Here is a 27684-nt window from a genome sequence, read left to right on the forward strand (position 1 = left end):
CACACTGCAACTAGAGTAGACCCTGCCCGCTGCTACTAGATAAAGACTGCACAGCAGTGAAGACCCAGTGCAGCCAAAAATAAATATAAATCAACAAAAATAAACCAATAAACTTTGAGTAAAGCAAATGACTCTTCATGATGTTGGTTGGTCTCATCCAATTAGTTGAAGGCCTTAAGAGCAAAAATTGAGCATTCCCAAAGAATTATCCTTCAAACTGCAAGGTAGGAAAACCACCTGAGTTTCCAGCCTATGTGTCAGCAGACTTTAGACTCAAATTGTAACATCAACTCTTATCTGAAGTTCTAGACTTTCAGCCTGCCCTAAAGAGTTCCAGGACTTGCGGCCAGTCCTCAGAAGCATGTGAGCCAGTTCCTTAAAATATGTCTCAGTCTCTATCCTATTAGTTCTGTTTCTAATAGAACTCCGGCCAGACTCCATGACCCATTAGTCATTTATTTCAAATTACAATATGGGGATTAACATAGTAGATGACTCACCAAATGGCCACCACTGGTGAAAGCAGCCCCGGGACCATTTGGAACAAATCAGTACTATTAGGCAGGAACAGGGTTTCTGGAAGAGGAAATGGCAACCCACTTAAGTATTCTTGCTTGGAAAATCCCATGAACAGAGGAGCCTGGTGGGCTACAGTCCATGGGTTGCAACGGTTGGACTTGACTGAACGACTAAGCTTTATCCTTTCTAGACAAGAACAGGGTACAAAGACAAAACCCAAACCATACTCTTCCAGGTGCTTGTTCCAAGTTGCAAGTAATATGGCCAAAGACCCCAACTTGGTCAAATGGGCTGAAAGCAAGTGGGTTAACATGACAAGTTGGTCAAAAGAACTGTTTGGTTCAAAACGAGTATCTTTTGCTTTTTAATTAATATACCACTCTACACTGTTAATGGAGAAGGCAATGGCACCCCACTCCAGAATTCTTGCTTGGAAAATCCCATGGATGGAGGAGCCTGGTGGGCTGCAGTCCATGGGATCGCGAAGTCCGAGACGACTGAGCAACTTCACTTTCACTTTTCACTCTCACGCACTGGAGAAGGAAATGGCAACCCACTCCGGTGTTCTTGCCTGGAGAATCCCAGGGACAGAAGAACCTGGTAGGCTGCCATCTCTGGGGTCGCACAGAGTCGGACACGACTGAAGCGACTTAGCAGCAGCTACACTGTTAAAACTTTTTCACCAAGAGCACATATCCATATTACTTTCATAATTTTACCAAAAGATATTGAATATGTTCAGGCACTGGGTTTTTTGTAGTGTTGGTGGAAAAGTAGCTGAAGAAGACGTGAACACTTCCTCACTGTCCACAGATATGGATCTGGGAGCTGGACTGCCACCTGGGAATCCCTCTGGGTTCCAGGCTGGTGACCAGAGCTGCAGGAAACTCGAACTTTCCACAGGCCTCCTTCCTGTCCCATGCGTGGAAGAGCCCACGCCCTTAAAGCCCGAGTGAAGGGTAAAGGACCTCCCGAGGGACTTTCAGACTCCTGAAAAAGCAGTCACTGGGGGGTGGAGGTTGATGATAATAACAGCCACCCAGCACTTTGTCCCTTTTGCCCCACCAGAGGGCTGGGGAAATTCTAGAGCGTTATTTCATTTAGCAAACCTGACCAGGTTTTCTGGGGAGATAAGTCCTGGGGAGAAACTTTCAGTTTATGAATAAATACCTTCGGCCGAATTTTTTTTCTTTTCAGGTTACTCTGTTTCTTAATAGATTCATAATATGTAACCAGTTAAAAGAAATGCGGGCACGGTCGCAGGGCGCTTAGAGTTAGGAGGGAAATCATTAAAATTACCGGCCAAGGTAACTTTGAGAGAGGCTGGGGTTTGGAAAACGGGGCGGAGCCGGGTGGCCCGGACTCCAGGGACCCACCACCCGCCCGCTCACCTCTACACTCCCCGCGCGGCCGCCGGGCCCGCGGGCTCTCTTGCAAAAAGTCATTGCGCAGCCGTGACGTCACGGCGTCGGGGCGGGGCCCGCGGCAGGGGCGGGGTCGCTGCCGGATCTCGCGGAGGGGCGGGCCGGGGGCGGCGGCCCGGCGGGGCGCGCTCGGCCCCTGAGGTGCGGGAGTTTAGAGCGCGTCCGCTCGGCTGGCGGCTACGGGAGGGAGGCGTGCGGGTCGGGATGTCAGAACAGTCTACGGTCCCGGAGCAGAGCGCGCCGGACTCGCGGCGCGCAGGCTTCGTGCTGGGAGTGGACGTAGGCAGCTCGATGATTCGCTGCCACGTCTATGACCGCGCGGCACGGATCTGTGGCTCCAGCGTGCAGAAGGTGACCGGGGAGCGGGCGTCGGGGCAGCGGGTCTAGGTCGCGCAGGGCGCCCGGGATCTGGTCGCTGGGGAGCGAGAGGGCTGAACCGCCTATCTGGCCTAGACCCGGCCACCTGCGGCACCGCGGGCCCTCGGTCCTGAGCGGCGCGCCTGGACCGGCCAGATCCCCGCATTCCGTCCCCGGGCCAGCCTGAAACCTGCGCGCTCTTTAGGTCCTGGCTGAAGACATTAGGGGCTCGGATTGTGACCTCCGATCACTCACTCGCTTCCGCTCACCTGAGGATTCGGCTCTCTGGCCTTACCTGGGTGGGACTGCGGTGAAAGGCAGGGCAGGGCCGGGCTGGCTACGCGAATCCAGGCAGAGAGGGTGCTTTTTGATTTGCTTGGTTTTTCTTGAGCTTCCTTGATAGACCTCCAACCCTGTCTTTATTTACATTTGAGATTTTTAAGACTTAATGGAATTTAACTTTATGTTTGTCATTCAGTTGTTATCATGAACTGCTTCTCAAAGTGCAGAGCAACTGATTTCCAGGAATATAAGTATTGCACAAGTTTTGAAGGCTGTGTTGTCATTACCTTTCTCCTTTCCATCTTGTTCATGAAAATATCTTTTTCTGGTTTGAGAAACCTCCCAAGTCATTAGTTATTACTAGTAAGGCAACTAACAGGTTGGTATTCGTCTGATCTTGTTTCCATGAAGTGTTGATTTCTTATAGTTGCCAGCAAACAAAAAATAATATGAATTCCATATGATATTTTTATTTACTCTTCTTTCCAATACCAACATCTTAAAAAAAAAAGTTTATTTGGCTGTGCCAAGTCTTACTTGCAGCATGCAATATCTAGTTCCCCAACCAGGCCCCTAGCATTGGGAGCGTGGACTCTTAACTAGTGGCCCACCGGGAAGACCCTCAACATATTTATGTTAGTAATTTCACCGTAGGGAAGCTGTTAGTTACCTAATCCATTCCCAGCAGCACTGGACTCCCTCATTTGCTTGGTTCCTACACCTCTTCCCATCCCCTTAGAAGTGTTTTTTACCCGCAGGGATTGCCCAGGAGCAGGTCCAGCCGAAAGAATGCTTTGAGCATTTTTTGTTTGTTTGTTTGAGGACTTCCTCATTCTGGTTTTAGGACCAGAACAGAGACCTGTTCACCTGTGCATGAACACTGCCCACCTCTCCACCACATACCCCACCCCTAACCCCACCTGAAAGGACAGATGAAAGGTAGATTTTCTCCTTCTGCGACTATGTACTGCTTATCTCTTTATGAGTCTTTATCAGAACACAAAGATACTTTTCACAGTCTCCCTTATAATTCTAGACACAAAGTACTTTTGTTTTAAGCAGTGATTTTTTTTTTAAAGGAGTTGAAGTGTTTAGAACCAAAGGGATACAAAAATTGTAAGAAGATAACAGATTTCATAGTTGCTGTATAATTTGGGAGAAATCATTATTTTTTTTTAGAAATGAGGTAAGAGTCTCAAAGATGAACCAAGATTGCTGTTAAGTAGCAGGAGACTAGAATGGTCTGCCCAGACTCAAAACTGGTGAAGGTGTCTGGAAAGGTATGTAAGTAGATAAAAATAAAAAAATTCCTTGCCCTTCGAGGATGAAGCATTGTATCTTAAATTAAGGAGTAGAAAGCAATGCCTCTCAAACTGATAGGAGTTTGCATCAGCACTTCTGAAAGCGTGGTTCACAGTCTGCGGGGGTTGAAAGAGAAGCTAAGATTTAGAAATTTGTGTAGTAGTTTGGCAAAGTCATTTTATATTTGTTGACTGTAGTAAAACATTTGGGATTTTACTTTGTATGTCATTTTTTCCCTAGAAAGTTGTTTTAATTATGTCTTAAAAATTGCTGGTCTACAATGAATTAGAAATCAGAAAAAAACCAACAGCAACTGGTCCTTAGCTTCAGATATCTTGATTTTTTGGGGAAAAATGGTCTTCTTGACCTACATTGCTTCTTCAATTCAGTTGCTCAATCGTGTCCAACTCTTTGCACACAATGGACTGCTGCACACCAGGCTTCTCTGTCCATCACACACTCCGGGAGCTTGCTCAAACTCAGGTCCATCGAGTTGGTGAGGCCATCCAACCATCTCATCCTCTGCCGTCCCCTTCTCCTCCTGCCTTCAATCTTTCCTAGCATCAAGGTCTTTTCCAGTGAGTGAGTTCTTCACATCAGGTGGCCAGAGGTATTGGAGTTTCAGCTTCAGCATCAGTCCTTCCAATGAATATTCAGAACTGATTTTCTTTAGGATTGACTGGTTTGATCTCCGTGCAGGCCAAGGGACTCTCAAGAGTCTTCTCCAACACCACAGTTCAAAAGCATCAATTCTTCAGCGCTGAGTTTTCTTTATGGTCCAACTGTCACATCTATACATGACTACTGGAAAAACCATAGCTTTGACTAGATGGACCTTTGTCAGCAAAGTAATATCTCTGCGTTTTAATATGCTGTCTAGGTTGATCATAGCTTTTCTTCCGAGGAGCAAGCATGTTTTAATTTCATGGCTACAGTCATCATCTGTAGTGATTTTGAAACCCAAGAGAAGAAAGTCTGTCACTGTTTCCATTGTTTCCTCATCTGTTTGCCATGAAGTGATGGGACCAGATGCCATAATCTTAGTTTTTTGAATGTTGAGTTTTAAGCCAGCTTTTTCAATCTCCTCTCTCAATTTCATCTATAGGCTCTTTAGTTCCTTTTCACTTTCTGCCATAAGGGTGGTGTCACCTGTGTGTCTGAGGTTATTGATGTTTCTCCCAGCAATCTTGATTCCAACTTGTGCTTCCTCCAGCCCAGCGTTCCTCATGATGTACTCTGCATATAAGTTAAATAAGCAGGGTGACAGTATACAGCCTTGATGTACTCCTTTCCCAATTTGGAACCAGTCTCTTGTTCCATGCCTGGTTTTAACTGTTGGTTCTTGACCTGTATACAGATTTCTCAGGAGGCAGGTCAGGTGGTCTGGTATTCCCATCTCTTTCAGAATTATCCACAGTTTGTTGTGACCCACACAGTCAAAGGCTTTGGCGTAGTCAGTAAAGCAAAAGTAGGTTTTTTCTGGAATTCTCTTGCTTTTTCTATGATCCAACAGATGTTGGCAATTTGATCTCTGGTTTCTCAGTCTTTTCTAAATCCAGCTTCTTAGCACCTAGTTTATTATTTCTTGGGTACAGAATAAATAATTGAATTACATTTAGTCATATTAGGAAAATATTAGGAAATCAGTTTCCTTCATGGGACTCTATGGATTAGACACAGAACTTGTATTTGTTTTCTCAAATGAAAGTCACACCTCTGCTAAATTATGTTGGAAAGAATATATAATAGAAACCCACACTTAGCATAGAATTTGATTGAAAATCCCATGGACAGAGGAGCCTGGTAGGCTGCAGTCCATGGGGTCGCGAAGAGTCCAACCTGGCCGAGCGACTTCACTTTCACGTTTCACTTTCATGCATTGGAGACGGAAATGGCAAGCCACTCTAGTGTTCTTGCCTGGAGAATCCCAGGGACGGTGGAGCCCAGTGGGCTGCCGTCTATGGGGTCGCACAGAGTCGGACACGACTGAAGTGACTTAGCAGCAGCAGCAGCCAAAAAATAGCTTGAGAAAGAAAAACTGAAGAGATCACTCTTTAGAGATATGAACAAAATAGGCTTTATTGGTCTTTTCATTAAAATGGAAATCCCAAACAGGAACTTTTACATGAGAAGGCTAATAATGAGGCCTCTCAGAAGACTTTAATTTTACCTCTTACGGTATTCATTTTTTAATAGCAGAGACCCATGTTTGTAGCCTTTTTCTATAAGTTGTATTTTTTCTTTCTTTTTTAATATTTATTTTTATTCATTTGACTGTACTGTTCTTAGTTGCAGCACAGAGGATCCTCAATCTTCCTTGCAATATGCGGGATATATATTTTTTAAGTTGTAGAATGTGGGATCTAGTTCCCTGACCTAAGATCGAACCTGGGCCCCCTGCATTGGGAGCATAGAGTCTTAGCTACTGGACCACTAGGGAAGTCCCAATAAGTTAAAAAAAATCTTTCTGTGAACTCTTAAATATTGGTGTTATATATGAGAGTAGTGGTCAGAGCTTTGGAAATCCTACATGTGAATGTTTGATATTTTTAGTTTTTCAAAGTGAAGAAAGTTCATCATGTTCCCCATTGGAACATCATGCCATTGTGAAAAAATAATAACATTTTGGTTGGAAGAACAGGACAGAAAGACCACTCCGAGGAAAACTGGACTTTCCAATACTGTGTTCCCTCTGTACATTCTTAAAAAGAACAGGTTGTTGTCTTTTGTTTTTAATCAACACGTTTTCTTCTTAGCTTTGAATATATTCTTGATCTTGTATTTTAGTTTGATCTTCTGAACTGTTGTGACATGTTTGGTGATGGTGAACTGTCTGGGTTGGTGAAGTGGGGGGACGTGACCCTGGAGTGCCTCTGCCAACTCTAAGTTGTTGACTTGACACGATGATGGCCGTGTTGAGTTTTTTGGGAGGCGAAAGTATTTATTGCAGTTGAATCATTACATATAGTCTGTGGTCATGAAAGTTTTGCATGGAAAGAAGAGAAATGTTATTTGATAGAAGGGGAATTGTTGTTCGGTCACTAAGTCACGTGTGACTCTTTGCAACTTCATGGACTGCAGCGTGCCAGTCTTCCCCGTCCTTCACTATCTCCTGGAGTTGGCTCAAATTCGTGTCCATTAAGTCAGTGATGCCATCCAACCATCTCATCCTCTGTCGTCGCCTTCTCCTTCTGTCCTCAGTCTTTCCCAGCATCAGGGTCTTTTCTAGTGAGTCGGCTCTTTGCATCAGATGGCCAGAGTATTGGAGCATCAGTCCTTCTAATGAATATTCAGGGTTGATTTCCTTTAGGATTGACTTATCACCAGGGCAGTCCCTACAGAAGGGGAATAGACTTTGTTAAACCTGTTTATTTCCAGTGGGCTCACTGGGGAATAATATTGATTGATTGACAGTATAGATTCATTTTTTGTGTCATCTCTGTGTCACCCTCATGCTCCCCACATTGTCAGTGTTTTCTCACAGTTCCTTTTTTTCTGTTTATTTTGTCCTTTTCTTATGTGTTAGAGGTTTTCCTTAAATGACGATCTTTGGTTGGTTATCCATTCATATTTTCAGTACCATGTCTTACTTTTCTCAGCTGTATCTAGTATTTGCAAGTAAAGAATGTCTCTGGTTCAGTTCCTCCAGAGAGTAAATCTTGTAACTTCTGCTGTGTTAGGGAGGGGCAGAAGATCTGACTGGACAAAGAGTTTGAAGGTCCTTATAAAGATTGGATCACCCCTCTGTTCAGCAGCATCTGGCATCCCAGTCTTCTGAGGTATCTCTGATTTTCAGAGTTCTCCCTGAGATTCTGCCAGGGGTTGAACAGAGATGTATAATCTGAGTGGGTAGAGAGGTATTCAGTGGTCTCCTCTGTACTTAGCCCTGTCCCACCTACCCACTCACTGAGAGTATTAAAGACATTTGTTAAAACCTGCTCTGAGCTTCCTTGCTCTCTTCTTGTCTTTCTGCATAAACCTTTTTTCATGTTTTTAGTTTAATGGCAGTCTTGAGAGGAATTGGAAATAAAACAATTATGTTCAAGCCATTGTTTTAACCTGAAGCCAAAGATTATTTTCTATCTTATTTTTAAAATTAGCAGAGTAAGATGAAACTTCTTTGCTGAATAACTTCTGTGAGTTTTAGTACATGTTGGAAGTAACCGAAAAACCCTTGTGCAAGCCGTTTATAGTCACTTTCCTCCCACATCTAATCTCTGAAAACCACTGATCTGTTTTGTATGACTATGGTTTTTTTTTTTTTCCTGTCCTTCTGAAAATATCTTGTAAGTGGAAAAATACAGTAAGTAACCTATGGAGACTGACGTTTTTTCAATGTAATGCCTTTAAGATTCATACATATTGTGTGTATCAGGAATTCATTCCTTTTTATTTCTGAGTAGTAATCCATTATATGAAGATACCACATTCATTCACCTGTTGAAGTATATTTGCATTGTTTTCTGTTTCTGTTGATCTTGAATAGAACAGCTATGAACATTTGTATACAGATATCAATGTGAATGTAAGTTTTCGTTTCTCTGGGATGAATACCTAGGAGTGGGATTGTTGCATCACATGGTAAGTGAATATTTAACTTAACAAGAAATTGCCAAACTTTTCCAGAGTGACTCATCATTTTGCATTCCCACCAGGAATGCCTGTGAGTTCTGTTTTTCATCAATACTTGATACTGTTAGTATTTTTTTAAATTTTAGATGTAGTGTTATCTCACTGTGGTTTTGATTTCCATTTACCCAATGATGTTGAATATTTCCATGTGCATATTTTCCATCCATATGTACTCTTTGATAAAGTGCTAGTTCAAGTGTTTTGGCCATTTTTTAAATTGAATTGTTTTCTAACTGTTGTTTTTTTTTAAATATATTCTGGATATAAATCCTGTGTTGAATACACGATTTTCAGATATTTTCAACTTGTCTGTACTTGGCTTTTTCATTTTCTTAGCAATATCTTTTGCAGAGCACACATTTTTAATTCTGATGAAGCTCACTTTATCAATTTTTCTTGTTTTATTAATCATACTTGTGGTGTCATGTCTAAGAACTCTTCACCTAATCCCAAGTCACGAAGATTTTTTTGCTGTGATTTCCTATAAGCATTTTACAGTTTTACATTTACATCTGGGATCCATTTTGAGTTAGTTTTTTGTGTAAGAAGTGAGGTTTTTTTAAGACTGAGGTTAATTTTTTTGCATATGGATGTCTATTCCAACTTGGTTGAAAAAGCTGTTTCTCTCCATTGAATTGGCTTGTATATTTGTCAGAAATAAACTAGCCATATTCGTGTGGGTCTACTTCTGGATTCTCTTGTGCTCTGTGATTTATTTGTCTGTTTTTATAATTACACTATTTTGATTACTATGGCTTTAGAGTAAGTCTTCAAATTGTGTAGTGTGATTCCTCCAATTTTATTCTTTTCAGTATTGTTTTGGCTATTTTAGTTCTTTCACCTTTCCATGTAAATTTTAGAATGATCATATCTATATCTATTAAAAATCCTAGGATTTTGATATGGAATTGTAGATGAAAGTTTTTTGCACTCTAAAAATGTTGAGCCACTTCTTCCTGGCCTTTGTTTTGATGAGAAGTCCACAGTCATTTGAATTATTATTCTGTGTATTTATTCTGTCTGGTTGCTTTCGGTTTTGTTTTGTTTTGCTTTCAGTTTTTAGCATTTAAATTATGTTGGACCTGGCTGTGAGCTGCTTTGGACTTATCCTGGTGGGGATTTTCTAAGCTTCCTGAATATATAGATTTTAAATCTTTTACTGGGCTTGGGAATTCTTAGCACTATTACTTCCCTTAAGTAATTTGTTTAGGCACTGAAGTCTTTCTTTTCTTCTTTGGGGCCTCTGCTGACATCAGTATTAGACCATTTTCTCTGTCCCACAGATCCCTGAGGTTTTCTTCTTTTTTTTTTTTTTTCTGTTGTTCAGATTAGAGAATTTCTGTTGATCTGTCTTTAAGCTTATTGACTTTCTTCTGTTATCTCCATTCTACCATGGAGCTGATCCAGTATGTGTTTTAATAATTTTCTTTTTCTAGTTAATTTTTTTCCAGTTTTAGTAAGATAAGTTGACAAAAGTTGTATGTATTTAGGTGTGCAAATTGATCTTTTGGCATACATATACATTGTTAATGAAATAACATAATTAATGTTAATTAAACCACTCTTCATCTCACAAGGTTATCATTTGTATCTGTGTGTGTGTGTGTGTGTTGAGAACACTTAACTAATCTCTTAGCAAATTTTGAGTGTATAATACATTATTATTAACTCTAGTTACCATACTGTACATTAAATCCCTAGACCTTATTCATCTTATATCTGAAAGTTTGTATCCTTTGACCAGCATCTCTCCATTTCCCCCACTTAATTATTGTATTTTTAATTTTGAAATGGTGAGATTTTTGTTTTTCCTTGTCTTTTATTTCTTTGCTAAAACTTTCTATGTTCCTATTTGTTTCAAAAGAATTCACCCTGACTTCTTAGAGCATTTTTATAATAGTAGCTTTAAAATCTTTGTCAAAATTATCTGTTATGTTGATACTGGTATCCATTATCTTTTGCTGTATGAGCTGAAATTTTTCTGATTCTTAATGTTCCTTGTAATTTTGGATTGTATCCTGGACATTTGAATATCATGTTATAAACCTCTGAGTCTTGTATAAGGCCTATGACAAATGTTGATATTTTTCTTTAAGGCAGTTAATGCAGCTGTGTTCGGGCTACACAGTCTGACCAGCCTTCCTTGGATTTTGATTTCAATGTTAATTCTGTTTTTAAGATCTTGGAAGTGCTATTTAGATCTGTCCTGTGCAGTATGTGCCACCTAGTGATCGGTCTGGGACCTGGGAGTGCATGCGTGCTCAGTTGTGTCTGACTTTGCCACTCCACGGATTGTAGCCCGCCAGGCTCCTTTGTCCGTGGGATTCTCCAAGCAAGAATACTGGAGTCGGTTGCCATCTTCCCCACCCAGGGATCAAACCCATATCTCTTGTGTCTCCTGCATTGGCAGGCAGATTCTTTACCAGCTGCACCATCTGGGAAGCCCCAGGACCTGGGCAGTGATCTGTTTTTTGTGTTTTTTTTTTTAAGTTCTGCTTTTAGCAGCTTTGCTATGCTGTCCAGGAGGGCTTCCTCGGTGGCTCAGTGGTAAAGAATCTGCCTTCCAATGCAGGAGACGCAGGTTTGAACTCTGGGTCGGGAAGATCCTGGAGAAAGAAATGACAACCCATTCCAGTGTTGCTGCCTGGGAAATCCCACAGACAGAGGAGCCTGGCTGGCTACAGTCCACATGTGTTAAGTTGCTTCAGTCCTCTCTGACTCTTGTAACCCTATGGACTGTCACCAGGCAGGCTCCCCTGTCCGTGGGATTTCCCAGGCAGGAACACTGGGGTGGGTTGCCATTTCCTCCTCTGGGATTCTTCCTGACCCAGGGATTGAACCTGCATCTCTTGTCTCCTGCATTGACAGGCTGGTTCTTTACCCCTAGCGCCACCTGGGAAGCCCTGGGCTACAAGCCCATGGGGTTGCAAAAGAATTGGGCACTTAGCGACTAAACAACAACTGAATGCTGTCTAGGGGTGTATTCATGCATGTGCTGCTTCCAGGAGAGCCTGGGAGTGCATCCACGTCTTTCTGGAGGAGCTTTCCCAAGCTCTTCCCTCTCTTAGATCTTCCTGGGACTTTTTGACTTTTTGAGCCTCCTTGTTTGGGTCCTCTTACCTGAAGCTGGACCTTTCACTACCCCCTTCTGCAGGGCACTTCCTATGCCCACATCCAAGGCTGGGCATCAGAAGCACATAAAGAGGAAAAAGCCACAGGGGGATCACCTTACCCTGGTCAGTCTCCAGCACCTGTTCTGAGAGAGGAAGTTTTACCTCCCTCAGTATTTGGGGTGCTTGTGGATACTGCTGTAGCTGCCACTGTGAGATAGCCAGCATAGAAAAGGATGGAGACGGTGGATAAAAAAGAAAAGCGAGAGATTCGTTCTGTTCCTTTGAGTGTTAACAAGTGTTCTCCTGGCTTTTCTAGTGCACCTTGGTACCTGCTTCTGGGTGTTCAGGCTGCCTTGAGTCTAGGCCAGGTGATACCAGAAGGAAAATGGGAAACTCACTACCACTTTGGTGGTATTCTGATTCTTATCTTCTTTCCCTGTCTGCCTGCCACCATATACATTTTGGAGGTTACAAATAGCTGCTCCATGCATCCTGTCCAGCTGTTTTTTTTCCTTTAAGTTTGACATTTTTTTAAATTATAGAAATAATGCATTTTCATTGTAGAAAGCCTGGGAAATAAAGATGAAATCTTCTGTAAATTTCATGAACTGAATAAAACTGCTATTTTGGTGTATCATCCTTTTTATTTCACATTTTTTCCACCTTAACAATAAAAATGAATTAGATAATAAATAAAATCTTGTTTTTAATTATTTTAACTGGTACCCTTAAGGCCTATGTGCTATTGACTTGTTGTGATTTGTTTTTACTAAATTTTCTCTTTTCCTTAATAGGTAGAAAGTGTTTATCCTCAGGCTGGCTGGGTTGAAATTGATCCTGATGTTCTCTGGCTTCAGTTTGTTGCTGTAATAAAAGAATCTGTCAAAGGTAATTGGATTTATAAAAGTAGAGATGGTAACATGTATTTTGTATATAATAAGAATTTTGTGGGTTTCCTAAATTGTACATACAATATTTTATTGGAGTCACAGTTTCCCAGTAGTTTGGGGAGGAAGGACATATGTGGTTTGTAGTGAACCCGCTTTGTCAAGGGAGGGTAGCAGCAACTCTCTCCTCTGCTTGAAGTCTTTTTGAGCTGCAGTATTAAAGGCTCACCTTAGGATTTATTCCAGGTTGTAGCCAGTGCCCATTCCATTTCCTGTTTTGTACAAAATACCAGACGGTTGTAAACAAAGTTACAATGCTCAGTTCCTGCTCTCAGGAGTTTACAGCTGCGTTAGCTTTATTGTAAAATAAGTTTTTGTTTTGTTTTTTTCCTGTGCGACCTCTTAGGGCAAGTGTTCTCTTGGCTGCAGCCAGGGTCTGGAATCTTAGCTCTTTAAGAACAGTCTCAGTACAGCCTTCTTTAAGAACGTGACGAAAGAGGACTTGTAATTTCAAAAAGGTCTTTCATTCATTCCTCTGACTGAATTGCTTCTCCTAACTTTTCTGGTTTGAAGTATTTCAAAACCTATTTTTAAAAAGTCAGAAGAATGCCAGTGTGCTTTCTCCTAGACTCAAATTAGCTGTCCGAGGTGAGAGTTGATTATGATGTAATAACCTGTCATCTTTAAATACTTAAGCATTATCTCCAAAGATAAGGTGTATTCTCATACGTAAACATCACACAGAAAATTTAACATTAAAACCCAGTGATATTTTCTAATACTTGATCCTCAGTATTCCCCTCTTACCTCAGTCTTGAATAATTTTTTTTTCAATCCAGAATCCAACAAAGATGAGGCATTGCCTTTAGTAGTCAGTCTAGTCGCCTTTAATACAGACCAAGTACCTCATGTCACTGACAGTTTTCAAAAGTACAGATCCGTTTAATAGACTATTCTGCATTTGAGGATTGTCTAGTTATTTCCTTATGATCAGACTAGGAAGGAGTACTGTACAGGAGGTGGTATGTCGTCCTTAAATTGAGCATAGCTCAAATTAAAGCTGTCCCTAATTTGTTCAGTGGGACAAATTGCTTTTTTAAAAGAATGTCACAGAAACATGTGAGCTGCTGTATTTCAAGAAATCTGGACTTTGCAAAATCCATGTTTCTATTTGCATCCTAGCATGAGTTTGTGTAGTAAATAAGATCTGTGCTTCAGTATTTATGCTACTTTTCATGAGGGTTTCTTTTGTTGCCATCAACCAGCTTCTGTTATAGCTGATCGTTGCTCAAATGAAGATCCTAATTTTTAATGTTATCAAGAAGAAAATACCATCTAACTTACTTTAAGTGGTGTTTATTTCTTTCTAATTTTTAAAGCAAAAAGTCCACTTTATTATTATTAGATTATAACTTCTTTTCTTTTTAAGTAAAAAAAAATACTACAAAATCATCCTAGTAATGTTTTATTTATTAGCTCCAATTGTGTTATTAAAATGCTGAACCAAGTTGCTTTTCTCATAGATTATATTAAGTAATTTCTTTTCCATATGATAATATTATAAAGATAAACTTCCTAGGCTTTTAAATGTGTTTATCTATCTTTATTTTTAGCTGCAGGAATAGAAATGAATCAAATTGTTGGTCTTGGCATTTCAACACAGAGAGCAACTTTTATCACATGGGACAAGTAAGTGCATTGTGTGATAAGAACTCTTATCACCGGGTTCATGCCATGGTGAACACATTGCTTTGAAACCTGTTTGGGGAGTTTTAAAGTTTGTGAAGAAAGAAGTGTTGCTTGATTAAGAGAAAAGAAATTGGGTCTACTTTCTGGCTAATCGCATAAGTTCCCTGCATGTCAACTAGGCTTAACTTATATAAAGTAATAGTAGTAAAAAGACTATTGCTTTCATTAAAATTCAGATAAAGTGTGGATTGAAGTTCTAAAAAATTAGCTTATACCTAAAAAGATTCAGGAGAGCCTGACAAATTTTGGATATACAAGACTATGATATGATTTATATTTTAGCCTATTTCAAATTTAATTTTAAATACTTACAGCATATGAGGTATGTATGAATTAAACACAATTGTAATAGTACAGTAGATACCATGCAGTGAATACTTATGATATTTCTTCAGGTTTCAGTATCCTTACAAACAAACCTGTTAGTGGTTACATCTATTTTACAAAGAAATAAACTGAAGCTCAGAGAAATAACTGGAGAAGGCAATGGCACTCCACTCCAGTGTTCTTGCCTGGAGAATCCCAGGAACGGGGAGCCTGGTGGGCTGCTGTCTATGGGGTCGCACAGAGTCGGACACGACTGAAGCAACTTAGCAGCAGCAGCAGAGAAATAACTACATTATTCATAGTCAGTCGTTAATAAATCAAGCTAAAATTCCAAATTATCTTTTTGGTTCCAGAGAATATACTCTTTCCACTACTCCTATATTGCCTTCAACTTTTTTTTTTTTTTAAGGATAACAACAAAATCACTGTAAAATATTTCTTTGTTACAGAGCTCTAGACTCTAAAGGGCATCTTGAGCTTGGGGCAGTGGGGACGAAAAGTGGTGGATGTAAGGGGTAAGGGTAAGTCAAAGAAATATAATCAAGCTGAATTCACAAGAACTTTAACTTTAATTCAGTGTTAGGAAAGAGAAAGAAGTTTAAAATTTTTAATATTTGATTGTATGGGATTAAGATGGTGAAGTAGGTAGACCTTGAGCTCACCTCCCAGAACAAACATATCAAAACTACAACTACTTATTGAGTACTTTCTGAGAACAGTCTGAAGACTATCAGAAAGGCTCTTTTACAACCAAGGTTATTAAAGGAGGGACCATTTGGAGTCTGGGAGGAAGGAAGGAGAAGCAATCTAATCAGGATCCATACACCTAGTGGGTGACCCAGAAGAGGAGGGGGATACAGGCTTATGCATCATCCCTGAGTGCCAGGGACCAGCCCCCGCAGGATGCAGGGAAACCCAAAGTAGGAACTGTGTCCGTGATTGATTTAGAGAGAGATAGATAAGGAAAGAATGTTGTAGATAAGAAAATAGAGGAGAGAAAGAGGCTGATGTTCCTTGGTTTACACAGAGAACCAATAAAACTTCAAGACAAGAAGTTTGCCCTGTTCATGGAGGCCACAGGTGCCCTCCCGGTCTCCCAAGAGAGTGAAGACGCAGAACGTCTTCCTGTTCAGGTCTTAGAAACCCGGGCAGATAAGTGAACGCAGGGAGCCTCTATGCTGCAAGGGATCAGCCTGAAAAAGAGAAGGAGAGGGAGAGAGAGAGAGAGAAAGATAGAAGAAAAAAACACGGGGTAACTAAGCTGTTTTGATGAGCGAGGCCCAAAAGCTTTATTTTTCAAAAGGTACTTTTATACCTTGCCTTATACATAGAGGGAAATGAAAGATGCAAGGTTATACAGAGTCAGCCCAAACATTCCAGCAGTTTTGCCTTTATCGAAACCAGGATTTTTCTGCATACCTTTCCCACAAATGATGTTGTGTACACTATCTTCTGGCCTTGGAGGCCTGTGAACATTTTATGACCCTCTTTTGATAAAGGCTGCTCATCCTGAAAACTTATTTTCCCTCAAAGTGTTTTTTCTTTATATTTCTAATCTATGTCAGCCTCAGAAAATGCCAAACAGAGTTATGTTTTTCACAGAGCAAAGGTGCAGTGAGTTACAAGAAAGAACCAATTAGCTCAAAAGTCTGATATGGTTAAATTCAAGGCTGCACTTGTTTTTCTAGCATTCTCACTATGTTAACTAATGCATTTCCAGGTGCACAGTGGATAAGAGATATGGGAACTTAGCAACAAGCATTGGCCCAATAATGAAATCCTACATCAGCACTAGCACTACTCTAATAACTTTTAACTCTTTCAAAGGCTCTATGTTTTAGGCTTTCCGTGCCTTTCACAGTTGGGAGGCTGTAAATAACCACATGTGTAGCTCTAAGAGTCTGGATATACCTGCTGAGCAAGCTAGAATGCTAACAGAGGGGGTTTGATTTGAAATATTCCTCTCATGTCCAGGAGACTTACTAGCTATAGCCTTAAGTTGATTTTCTCCAGAGAAAGGTGGTCAGGGTTAGCCCCCTGTTAATGTCAGAGGAGTTGGTGAAAGTCATGAAATAGTAAAACAGACAGATTCTGGTTTTGGGGTAGATGCTCGAGAAAGCCTAGGGAGCCCCTTGAGTTCTGAAGCCTTGCTTAACAGTTCTCTTCCATGTGAACTTTGTCATGGGTGGGATCTCCCGTGGTGGCTCCCGGCACTTAAGAAACAAGGGGTTTACCGTATTTGGCATCCTAACCCTGAGGTCCAGCACCAAGAATACAAGCCTGCTTGGTTTGAAAACCAGTAGGGCCTATCAGAGAGCTATAGAAACCGAGACTCCAGACTTGAAGAGCACACCACAGACTCACCTGCTTCCAGTCCCAGTGCAGAAGCAACGGATTGAAAACACCTTATGGTCTGGGGTTGCCCTGCCAGGACTGCTCCAGCACACATCCCAACCTGCACTGGGTTGCTGCTCCAGCCTTGCCTGCTCCAGCACTGCTCCCAACCATGTACAAATAACCACTGTACCAGGGAGAAGTTGAGTTAGCTCAGATTTGAGGTTCCAGTCTCTTGGGCCTCAGCCATGCCTCTGGCCAAAGGAGAGACCACCATCACACTGGAGAGAAGAGGCACTAGCTCAGATTTACAGCTCTAACCCGTTTGCTTGTGGGCCTGCCCTAAGCCTGGGAGAGGCCCCAGCTCACATCTGGCTCCACTTCTAACCATTCCTATTCCAATTCTATGTCCTGCTGAGGTGACAGCTTCCCATGCACCCCAGATGAAGACACAGTTACTGCTCACTTCAGGTCCAGGTCTCTCACCAAAACCTGGGTACATGCAGATTGCACAGGGATGCTCCCACACGAGGACGTGCCTTTAAGCCTGGGATAGGTGACTGTTTCACATAACTTGATAGAAACAAAAAGTGAGAAGACAAATGAGTATATACCAGACGAAAGAATAACTTCCCCACACACAAAAGTACCCCTGATGAAACAGAGATAGTAATTTACTTGATAAAGAGTTTAAAACAATAGTAATAAAAATGCTCACAAACTCAGGAAAAGAATAGAGGAACCCAGTGAGAACTTCAGCAAAGAACTAGAAAACATAAAAGCCAATCAGAGCTGAAGAATACAATAATTGAAATGAAAATTTCACTAGAAAGAATTGCCAGCAGATTAAGTAATACAGAAGATTGCATAAGCAACTTGGAAGATAAAATATTGGAAACCACCTAATCAGAACAACAAAAAGAAAAAACAATTTTTAAAGGAAGCTTTAAGGGATCTGCTCAGATGGTAAAGCGTCTTGTCTGCAATGCAGGAGACCTGGGTTCGATCCCTGGGTTGGGAAGGTCCGCTGGAGAAAGAAATGGCAGCCCACTCCAGTATTCTTGCCTGGAAAATCCCATGGATGGCAGAGCCTGATAGGAACCTACCAGCTTCCTCCATCCATGGGATTTTCCAGGCAAGAGTACTGGAGTGGGTTGCCATTTCCTTCTCCAGGGGATCTTCCCAACCCAGGGATTGAACCCAGGTCCTCCACATTGTAAGCAGACGCTTTACTGTCTGAGCAACGAGGGAAGTCATTGTAAAACAAGTAGATATATTTACAGATTGAGATATATATATATATATATATATATATATATATATATATATAAACCTTATGGTAACTGCAGATCAAAGTTCTCCAATAGATACACAAAAACAAAGACAAAGGAACCCAAACATAATGTTTAAAAAGTATCAAACCAAAAGAGAAGAGATTAGAAAAAGAAGATAAGAACAAAGAACTACAAAACAACCAGAAGACATGTAACGAAATGGCAAAAGGTATGTGCCCATTAATTATCACTTCTAATTTAAATAGACTAAATACTCCAATCAAAAGACATAGGGTACCTGACTGTATGAAAAAACAGGATCCATGTATATGCAACCTAAACAAGATTTACTTCAGAGCTTAAGACACACACTGAGAGTGAGGAGATTAGAAAAAGATATTTCATGCAAGTGGAAATGGAAAGCTGGGGTAACAGTACTCATATCAGACAAAATAGACATTAAAACAAAATATATATCAAGATATTATTTAGGGCATTAAATAATGATAAAGGGAGGATCCTCAATCTAAGAGGAGGATATAGACTTGTTAATATATATACACCCAACACAGGAGCACCTAAATATATAAAGTAGATAGTAATAGACATAAAGGGAGAAATTGACAGTAATAAAATAATAATAGAGAACTTGAATGCCACAGTCACATTAATGAATAGACCAGACAGAAAACCAATAAGGAAACAATGGGCTTAAATGACATATTAGGCCAGATGGACTTAATAAATATCTACAGAACATTCCATTCAAAAATAGCAAGGGCATATGAAACATTCTCCAGGATAGATCACATGCTAGGCCACAAGAAAAATCTCAGTAAATTTAAGAAGATTGAAATTAAGTCCAGCCTCTTTTCTGACCATAACAATAAGAAACTAGAAATCAATTGCATGAATAAAACTGGTAAAAATACAAACAAGTGGAGACTGAAAACACACTACTCAAAAGCCATTGGGTCAATAAAGAAAGAAGAAGTTAAAAAATACCTTGGGATGAATGAAAAATGTAGAAATACAACCTTCTAAAATCTACAGGACACAGCAAAAATGATTCTAAGAGGGAAATTTATAGTGATAGAAGCCTCCCTCAAGAAACAAGAAAAATTCAAATAAATAACCTAACTTTCCATCTAAAGCAACACAAAAAAGAAGAACAGAGCACAAAGTCAGTAGAAAGAAGCAAAGATCAGAGTGGAAATAGAATAGAGACCAAAAAAGAAAAAAATAGAAAAGATTAAACCAAGAGCTGTAGTTTTTGAAAAGATAAACAAAATTGATGAACTTTAGCCAGACTTATAAATCAAAAGAGTGCTCAAATATAAAGAAAATAAGAAATGAGAAAGAAATTACACCTAATATCACAGAAATATAATCATAAGAGAATACAGCAAACAGTAATATGCCAACAAACTGGATAACCTAGAGTAAGTGAATAAATTCCTAGAAACACAGTTTTCCAGGACTACATCAGGAATAAATAGAAAATCTGAATAGATTGTTTATTAGTATTGAATCAGCAAAGGACTCCCAACTAACAAAAATCTGGGACTAGATGATTTCACAGGGCAATTCTACCAAAATTTTAAGCAGAGTTAATATCTATAGCCTTCTCAAACAGTTTCAAAAAATTAAAGAGGAGAGAACACTTCCCACTTCATCCTGTGAGGCCAGCATTACCCTGATACCAAAATCAGATAAAGATACTATAAAAAAAAATTACAGGCCAATATCTCTGATAAAATATATGTAAGAATCCACAACAAAATATGAGCAAACCAAATCAGCAATATATAAAAAAAATTATACATCATGATCAAGTAATATTCTAGAAATGCAAAGGTGGTTTAATATCTGCAAATCAATTAGCATGGTTAACAAAATCAAGGATAAAAATCACATGATCGTCTCAATAGATTCAGAATAAACATTTGGCAAAACTCAATATGCATTCATGATAAAAACTCTGAACAAAGCTGGTATAGAAGGAAGAAGCATCATGATAGTAAAGGCCATGTGATGGGTCAGCACCTGGCATCATACTCAGTGGTGAAAAGCTGGAAGTGTTTCCTTTAAGATCAGGAACAGATGAGGATGCCCGCTCTTGCCATTTCTATTTAATATAGTATTGGAAGTCCTAACCACAGCAATCAGACAAGAAAAAGAAAGAAAAGGCATTTAAATTGGAAGGAAAGAAGTTAAACTACCACTGTTTGTAGATGATATAATACTATATAAAGGAAAATCTTGGACTCCACCAAAAAAAAAAAAACAAAAAACCTGTTTGAACTAATAAATGAATTCAGTAAAGTTTCAGAATACCACATTAATGTACAGAATTCTGTTGCATTTCTATACACTAATAAGAAAAGAATTCAATTTATAATCAAATCAAAAAGAATAAAATATCTAGGAATAAATTTAATGAAGGAAGTGAAAGACCTGTACTCTGAAACCTATAAGACATTGATGAAGGAAATTGAAGACAATGTAAATAAATGGAAAAATATCTCATGTTTGTGAGTTAGAAGAATTAATACTATTAAAATACCCATACTACCCAAAACAGTCTACAGATCTAATGCAGTCCCTATCAAAATACCTATGACATTTTTCACAGAACTAAAACAAATAATCCTAAAATTTGTATGAAACCAAAAAAGACCCTGAATAGTAAAGCAGTCTTGAGCATAAAGAACAAAGTTGCAGGTCATGGTCTCTGACCTCAGACTATACTACAAGGTTAAAGTAATCAAAGCAATGTGGTACCAGCACAAAAACAGACACATAGAATAAAGAGCCCAAAAATAAACCCATGCACACATGGTCAGTTAATCTATAGTAAAGGCAAAAATATATAATTTTTTAAAAAAAGACTTCAATAGTGCTATTGGAAAAACTAGACAGATACACATAAAAGAATGAAATTAGAACATTTTCTCACCCCATTTACAAAAATTAACTCAAAATGAATTAAAAACCTAAATGAAAGGCCTAAAATCATAAAACTGGAAGAAAACCTAGGCAGTTAACTCTTTGACACTGGTTAAGGCTTTGTTTCTTTGGTTCTGTTTCTTCAGGCAAGGGGGAAAAAAGGAAAAATAAACAAATGGGAGCTAATCAAACTCAAAAGCTTTGGCACAGTGAAGGAAACCATCATGAAACAAGAACCCACCAAATGGGAGAAGATAGTTGCAAATGATAGTCTGGTAAGGGTTTAATATCCAAAATGTAAAAAGGAGTCATACAACACACTATATTTGCTGGTGGTTCAGATAGTAAAGAATCCGCCTGCAATGTGGGAGACCTGGGTTTGATCCCTGGCTTGGGAAGATCCCCTGGAGAAGGTAATGGCTAGCCACTCCAGTATATTCTTGCCTGGGGAATTCCATGGACTGTGTAGTCCATGGGGTCGTAAAGAGTCTGACACGACTGAGTTGTTTTCATTTCACTTCATATGCCACAATATGAAAAAAATAGCCAATCCAATATAAAAATGGGCAGAAAATCTTAACATTTTTCTAAAGAAGACATACAGATGGCAAATATACACATGAAAAGATGCTCAACATCACTTATCAGGGAAACACAATTCAGAATCCCAAGATGTCACTTCACATGTATTAGAATGACTGTTATCAAAAAGATAAAAAGTAACAAATGTTGGCAATGCTGTGGAGAAAAGGGAACCGTTGTGTACTGTTGGTGAGAATGTAAATTGGTGCAGCCACTATGGAAATCAGTATGGAAGTTCTTTAAAAATTAAGAACTAAAAAAAATATTAAGAACTACCATATGATTCAGCAGACTTCCCAGATAGTACAGTGGTAAAGAGTCCACCTGCCAAGCAAGAGATGTGGGTTCAATCCCTGGAGAAATGTCCCCTGGAGAAGGAAATGGCAACCACTTCCAATATATTCTTGCTTAGGATTTCCCGTGGGTGGAGAAGCCTGGTGGGCTACAGTCCATGGGGTCACAAAGAGTAGGACACAGCTTAGCGATGGAACAACAATAGCGAATATGATTCAGCAGTCCCACTTCTGGGTATTTATCTAATGAAAACACTGATTTGAAAAGATAGTCACCTCAGTGCTTATGGCAGCATTATTTACAGTGGCCAAGACATGGAAGCACCCTAAATGTCCGCTAGCAGATGTAAGGATAAATAAGTTATAATATATCAGTCAACTTTGAACATTTATTGGAAGGACTAATTCCAAAGCTGGAGCACCAGTCCTTTGGCCACCTGATGTGAAATGCTGACTCATTGGAAAAGATTCTGATGTTGAGAAAGATTGAAGGCAAAAGGAGAAGGGGGCAGCAGAGGATGAGATGGCTAGATAATACTGACTCAATAAACGTGAATTTGTGCAAACTCCAGGAGAGAGTGGAGGACAGAGGAGCCTGGCATGCTGCAGTCCATGGGGTCGCAAAGAGGTGGACACAGCTTAGTGACTGAACAACAGCAAATATACATAGAGAACTGTTCACGTAAAATTATACAATATTATGTATTATGCTTGGTGAAATAAGCTAGAGAAGGACAAGTACTGTGTTTTCACTTACTATCCAGAACAAATGAATCAAATATGCAAACAAATGAACAAATGTAACAAGGTAGAAACAAGCTCACCAATACCGAGAATAAACTAGTGGTTACCAGAGGGGAGAGGTGGGAGGGGTCAGCCAAAATTAAGTGAAGGAGATTAAGAGTTACAAAATACCAGTTAAAAAATACCAAGTTACAAGGATGTTAAGTGCAGCACAGGGTATAGAGACTATATTTGATAATATCTTTCTATGGATTTTATTCTATAAAAATATTGAATTAATGTGTTATCTACCTGAAACTAATATAATATTGCAAGTCACATATACTTCAGGAAAAAATTGTTTAATTTAAAAATTTTTCCGGTATTACTGCTTTTGATATTTGGGAGGACATGACAGAAATTGTAGAGAATATAAGAGAAGGAATGGCTAGGTGGTGATGAGGGTGAGTGGAAGGAAACACGATAAAGTGTTTGATTTGGGATGTGAATTTCCCCCAGACAGGTGGTGCATTTCCTCCAGATAGATACTCTTTCTTTCAGAGCATAATCTGTATTACAGGTTGATGCCTGCATCTGCGGTTGCCCCATACCCTCCTCCTCACCCCGACTCTCCACCTAGTGTCTTGGACACAAGTTAGTACATTAGTCAGAAGAAGGAGTAAGTGAATTCAAGTCTTCTGTGGGGATCAGTGTTTCTAACCAGTGGCACTATTGCCATTTTAGGCCAGATAAATCTTTGTTCTTGGGGGACATCTTGGGCATCGTAGGGTGTTTAGCAACCTCCCTGGCCTCTACCCATTAGATACCATTAGCACCCTGCTTCCTAAGTTTCCCAGCTAAAAATGTGTCTACACATTACCAAATGTGCCTGGGAGACAGAGAACTTCCAGTTGAGAACCACTGATGTAGATGAAGTGTGGAGAATTACGTGTGTTCTCTGGTTGAGATTATATGGATAGAAGAGAAGAAGGCTGAGGATTTGTACAGTGAGTTTCTCCCCCCTTCTCAACCTCTGAACTGATTTTTAAATTTATTTTTGGACACACTGAGTGGCATGCAGGATATTAGTTCTAGGACTAGGGATCAAACCCAGGCCCCGTGCAGTGGAAATGTGGAGTCTTAACCCCTGGAACACCAGGGAAGTCCCACCAACCCCCCAATTTAAAGGGAATCAGAATGTCAATGCTGGCAATTCAGGACCTAGGCAAACTGGCGAAGTAGATGGTGTGGAAGTGGGGGCAGGAGAGTGTTCCTAGGGATAGCTAATTGCAAGTGTCACGTTTAGTTGGATTTGGAAATTGGGTTATTGGCCATAGAGATTGCTTTCATCAGAACCTGCAAAGCAAGGTCGTTTGTGGCAGCAAGTTTACCCTAGTTGGAGGCAAAGATTTTATGCAGCAGTAGAACCATACTGCCTCACTTCTGGGGAAATAGAGTCGGATTCCAGGACAGTTCATTTCCCTTACTGGGGCTGCTGTTGTATTGTTTTCCTAAAGCAGTTAATTGTGGATTTTCTTCTTTGCTGTCTTTTTGTGAGATATCTGTATTCTTTTATGAGTTTTGAAAACTTTGTGGGAACTGAAACACTGGATATTTTCCCCCAAAACCCAGACACATAAGGCTTCCTGCATTTTTGTTTTTGTTTTTGAAATATCATGATATATTTGTTTCAATAAAATTCAATCCTCATCTTTCATCTTACAAAATATTTTTTAATATAAATTTATTTATTTTAATTGGAGGCTAATTACTTTACAATATTCTATTGGTTTTGCTATACATCAACATGAATCCGCCACGGGTATACACGTGTTCCCCATCCTGAGCCCCCTCCCTCTGCCCTCCCCGTACCATCCCTCTGGGTCATCCCAGTGCACCAGCCCCAAGCATCCTGTATCACGCATCGAACCTGGACTGGCGATTCGTTTCATATATGATATTATACATCTTTCAATGCCATTCTCCCAAATCATCCCACCCTCTCCCTCTCCCACATCCTGCATCTGTTATAATTCCTTAAAATAATGGAGTTTTATTCTGTTCCCTGGTTCCCATGAGCCATGGTGACGTATAATGCTGGCAGGTTCTATACTTCCCCAACAAACAGCTGAGACACAACATAGCAATGGGCCCAGCCCTGAGCCAACAGGAAGTTCTCCTTCTTCTTTATTTTTGAGAGGAAAAGAAATGGCAATTTTGACCCTGTGGAACCACCTGTTGTTCATTCCACTCACAACCAGCACCTCATCCTCTTCACAGCTCATTGTTTTCCCCCCTGTGTCCATAGTGCATTCTGTTGTGGCCATAGAAACATTGTTCTTCTTAGAATTGGTGTTAGGAAGTCTAAAACTTTGAACGTTCTTTTTATTTTTTTCCTCCTCATTTTTCCCCCCTTCAGATGCCAGGAAACTCATTTGTGACCTTTTTATTTTTTTTCAGTCCATGTCTTCTTCATATGCTTCAGGTTAAACATTTTTTCATTATATTTGATCAGTGTTTGTGGTTAGCCTGTTTTCTAAAACAACTGTTAACTATCTCTTCCATTTTGATTGTTCGAAAAAAAAAAATCCTGAGTTGTTTTCTTTCTTCTGTCACTGTCTCTCAGAGAAGCTTCTACCAACTAACCTTGGACCAGGGTGTGTGCCAATTAGTAATATAAACAGGTATGTGCCAGTTAGTAATATAAACCATGAGTCGTTGCGTTGCAGTTCACTCAGTAACTGGCTCATTGAAAGTAAAGCATTGTGCTGACTACTGGGTTGAATATAAAGATGAATCAGAACAGCAGCACTCTAGGAATTTATACTCTGGTGATACAAGTATTGAAATTGCTCTGTATTCCTCCAGAACCACATACATCTTTTACTGTGGCACTTGCTACTTATGTTAATGGTTCTCACTAATTATTTATGATACAAAATATATTTAGAGCCACAGAATAGTATACTGGGCAGTTCGTTTACAATATTGCCTTTTCTGCTTTCCCTCCATTTCTCCACAGATAGAGTGAAACCAAACCTAAGTCACTAAGTGAATGTTGAAACACGTGCTACAACTGCATCAGCTTGCTGATGTTTCTTGAACACTTTCCTAGCTGCAGGCAGGGGGAAGAGCAGGTGCAAAGCCCCTCCCCCTGCCTGCAGCTATCTTACCCAGGAAATTACCTTTCTTTTCACTTGGACCTCACCTCAAAGAGTATTTCTGAGGAACCTTCCTTGACTGTTTTATTAGGTTGGTGCAAATGTAATTATGGTTTTGGACTGTGAATTTTAAGTTATTATAACTAGGCTCAAACACATTAATCAAAATAGGAACCATCATAGTCAATACTTTTTTGCCAATGAGAAGTAAGTTTATTTATTCCTACAGCATAAAAAGCTGTGCTTCGGGATTCGATGAACTCTTGCAAAGCATTTTCTGCATCGTGCTGGTCATGGAAGTGTTTTTTCTGCAAAAAGTTATCGAGGTGCTTGAAGAAGTGGTAGTCGGTTGGCAAGAGATCAGGTGAATATGAAGGATGAATATTCAGATGAATATGAAGCCCAGTTTGTTCAACTTTTGAAGTGTTGGTTGTACAGTGTGCCATTGGTCCTTTCTGTTCGCTAATCCTGGCTGCAGGCGTTGCAGTTTTTGGTGCATCTCATTGATTTGTTGAACATACTTCACAGATGTAATGGTTTCTCCAGAATGTGGAAAGCTGTAGTGGTTCATACGGGCAGAAGACCACCAGTGACCGTGACCTTTGTTTGGTGCAAGTTTGATTTGGCTATGGGAAGTTCTTTGGAGCTTCTTGGTCCAGCCACTGAGCTGGTCATAGCCAGTTGACATATACAATCCCCTTTGCATCACACGTCACGATCCGATAGAGAAATAGTTTGTTGTTGTTGGATAGAATAAGAAAAGATGACACTTCAAAAGGATGATTTTTTTTTTCAGTCAGCTTACAGGGCACCCACTTACTGAGCTTTTTCACCTTTCAAATTTGTTTCAAATGCTGAACAACCTTAGAAAGGTCGACATTGAGTTCTTCGGCAGCTTCTCATGTAGTTGTACAAGGCTCAGCTTCGAAGATTGCTCTCAATTTGTCTGTTGTCAGCTTCCAATGGCCAGCCTCTGTGCTCTGCATCTTCAAGCCTCTCGTCTCCTTTGCAAAACTTCCTGAACCACCACTGCATGGTACATTCTTTAGCAGTTTCTGGGCCAAATGTGTTGTTGATGTTGTGAGTTGTCTCCACTGCTTTACAACCCATTTTGAACTCAAGAAAATCTCTAGAATTTCCTTTTTGTCTAACAGCATTTCATTAGTCTAAAATAAATATAAAATAAACAGAAAGTGATAAGTCATTAGCAAAAAAATAAGTGAGAAATGCACGTAAAAATGATATATAACATAACCACATTTATGTGGAATGTATTCCAATATCAAATGGCAAAAACCACAGTTAACTTTTGCACCAACCTAATGCCTCCCTATAACTTGACTATTATGTTTTCTTTATATTGTTCATCACTAAAAATTTTCATATCTAAAATCACTTCATACCTAAAAACTTTATTTACTTATTTACATTTTTAAAAAATTATATCTCTTTCATAAAAGAAGTTCCATGAGTGTTGGGACTTTTGTCTGTCATGTCCTGCCTGGGTCCCTCACACCTAGAACAGCACCTGGCATATGTAGTCTCTCAGGGCTTTGACTGAGATGAACCTGGAAAGGAAGGCAGGGCTCTGGACCAGAGAAGGCCATTGGCTATGGTAGAGAGTTTGCCCCTTATAAGCAGCGGCAAACTATCAAAAGCTGTTCGGCCGGAGAGTAATGTTACCAATTTTATATTTTAAAAGAATATTCTTTTTTTGACTTTTTTTTTTTTTTTTTACTTTTTGGCCATTCTATGCAGCTTATAGGTTCCTAGTTC

General features: G+C 39.8%; 1 protein-coding gene across 1 annotated transcript in view; it reads left to right on the forward strand.

The window, feature by feature from the left end:
- The first annotated feature begins 2147 nt into the window (after positions 1–2147).
- GK5 (glycerol kinase 5) overlaps positions 2148–27684 on the forward strand; it is a 76822-nt gene continuing 51285 nt past the window's right edge. The window contains exons 1-3 of the mRNA XM_052643920.1: positions 2148–2294; positions 12424–12517; positions 14130–14205. Coding sequence (XP_052499880.1) covers positions 2148–2294; positions 12424–12517; positions 14130–14205 — 317 coding nt within the window. The remainder of the gene's footprint in view (positions 2295–12423; positions 12518–14129; positions 14206–27684) is intronic.

The sequence above is a fragment of the Budorcas taxicolor genome, chromosome 1 (assembly GCF_023091745.1).
Source record: "Budorcas taxicolor isolate Tak-1 chromosome 1, Takin1.1, whole genome shotgun sequence".
Lineage (NCBI taxonomy): Eukaryota > Metazoa > Chordata > Mammalia > Artiodactyla > Bovidae > Budorcas > Budorcas taxicolor.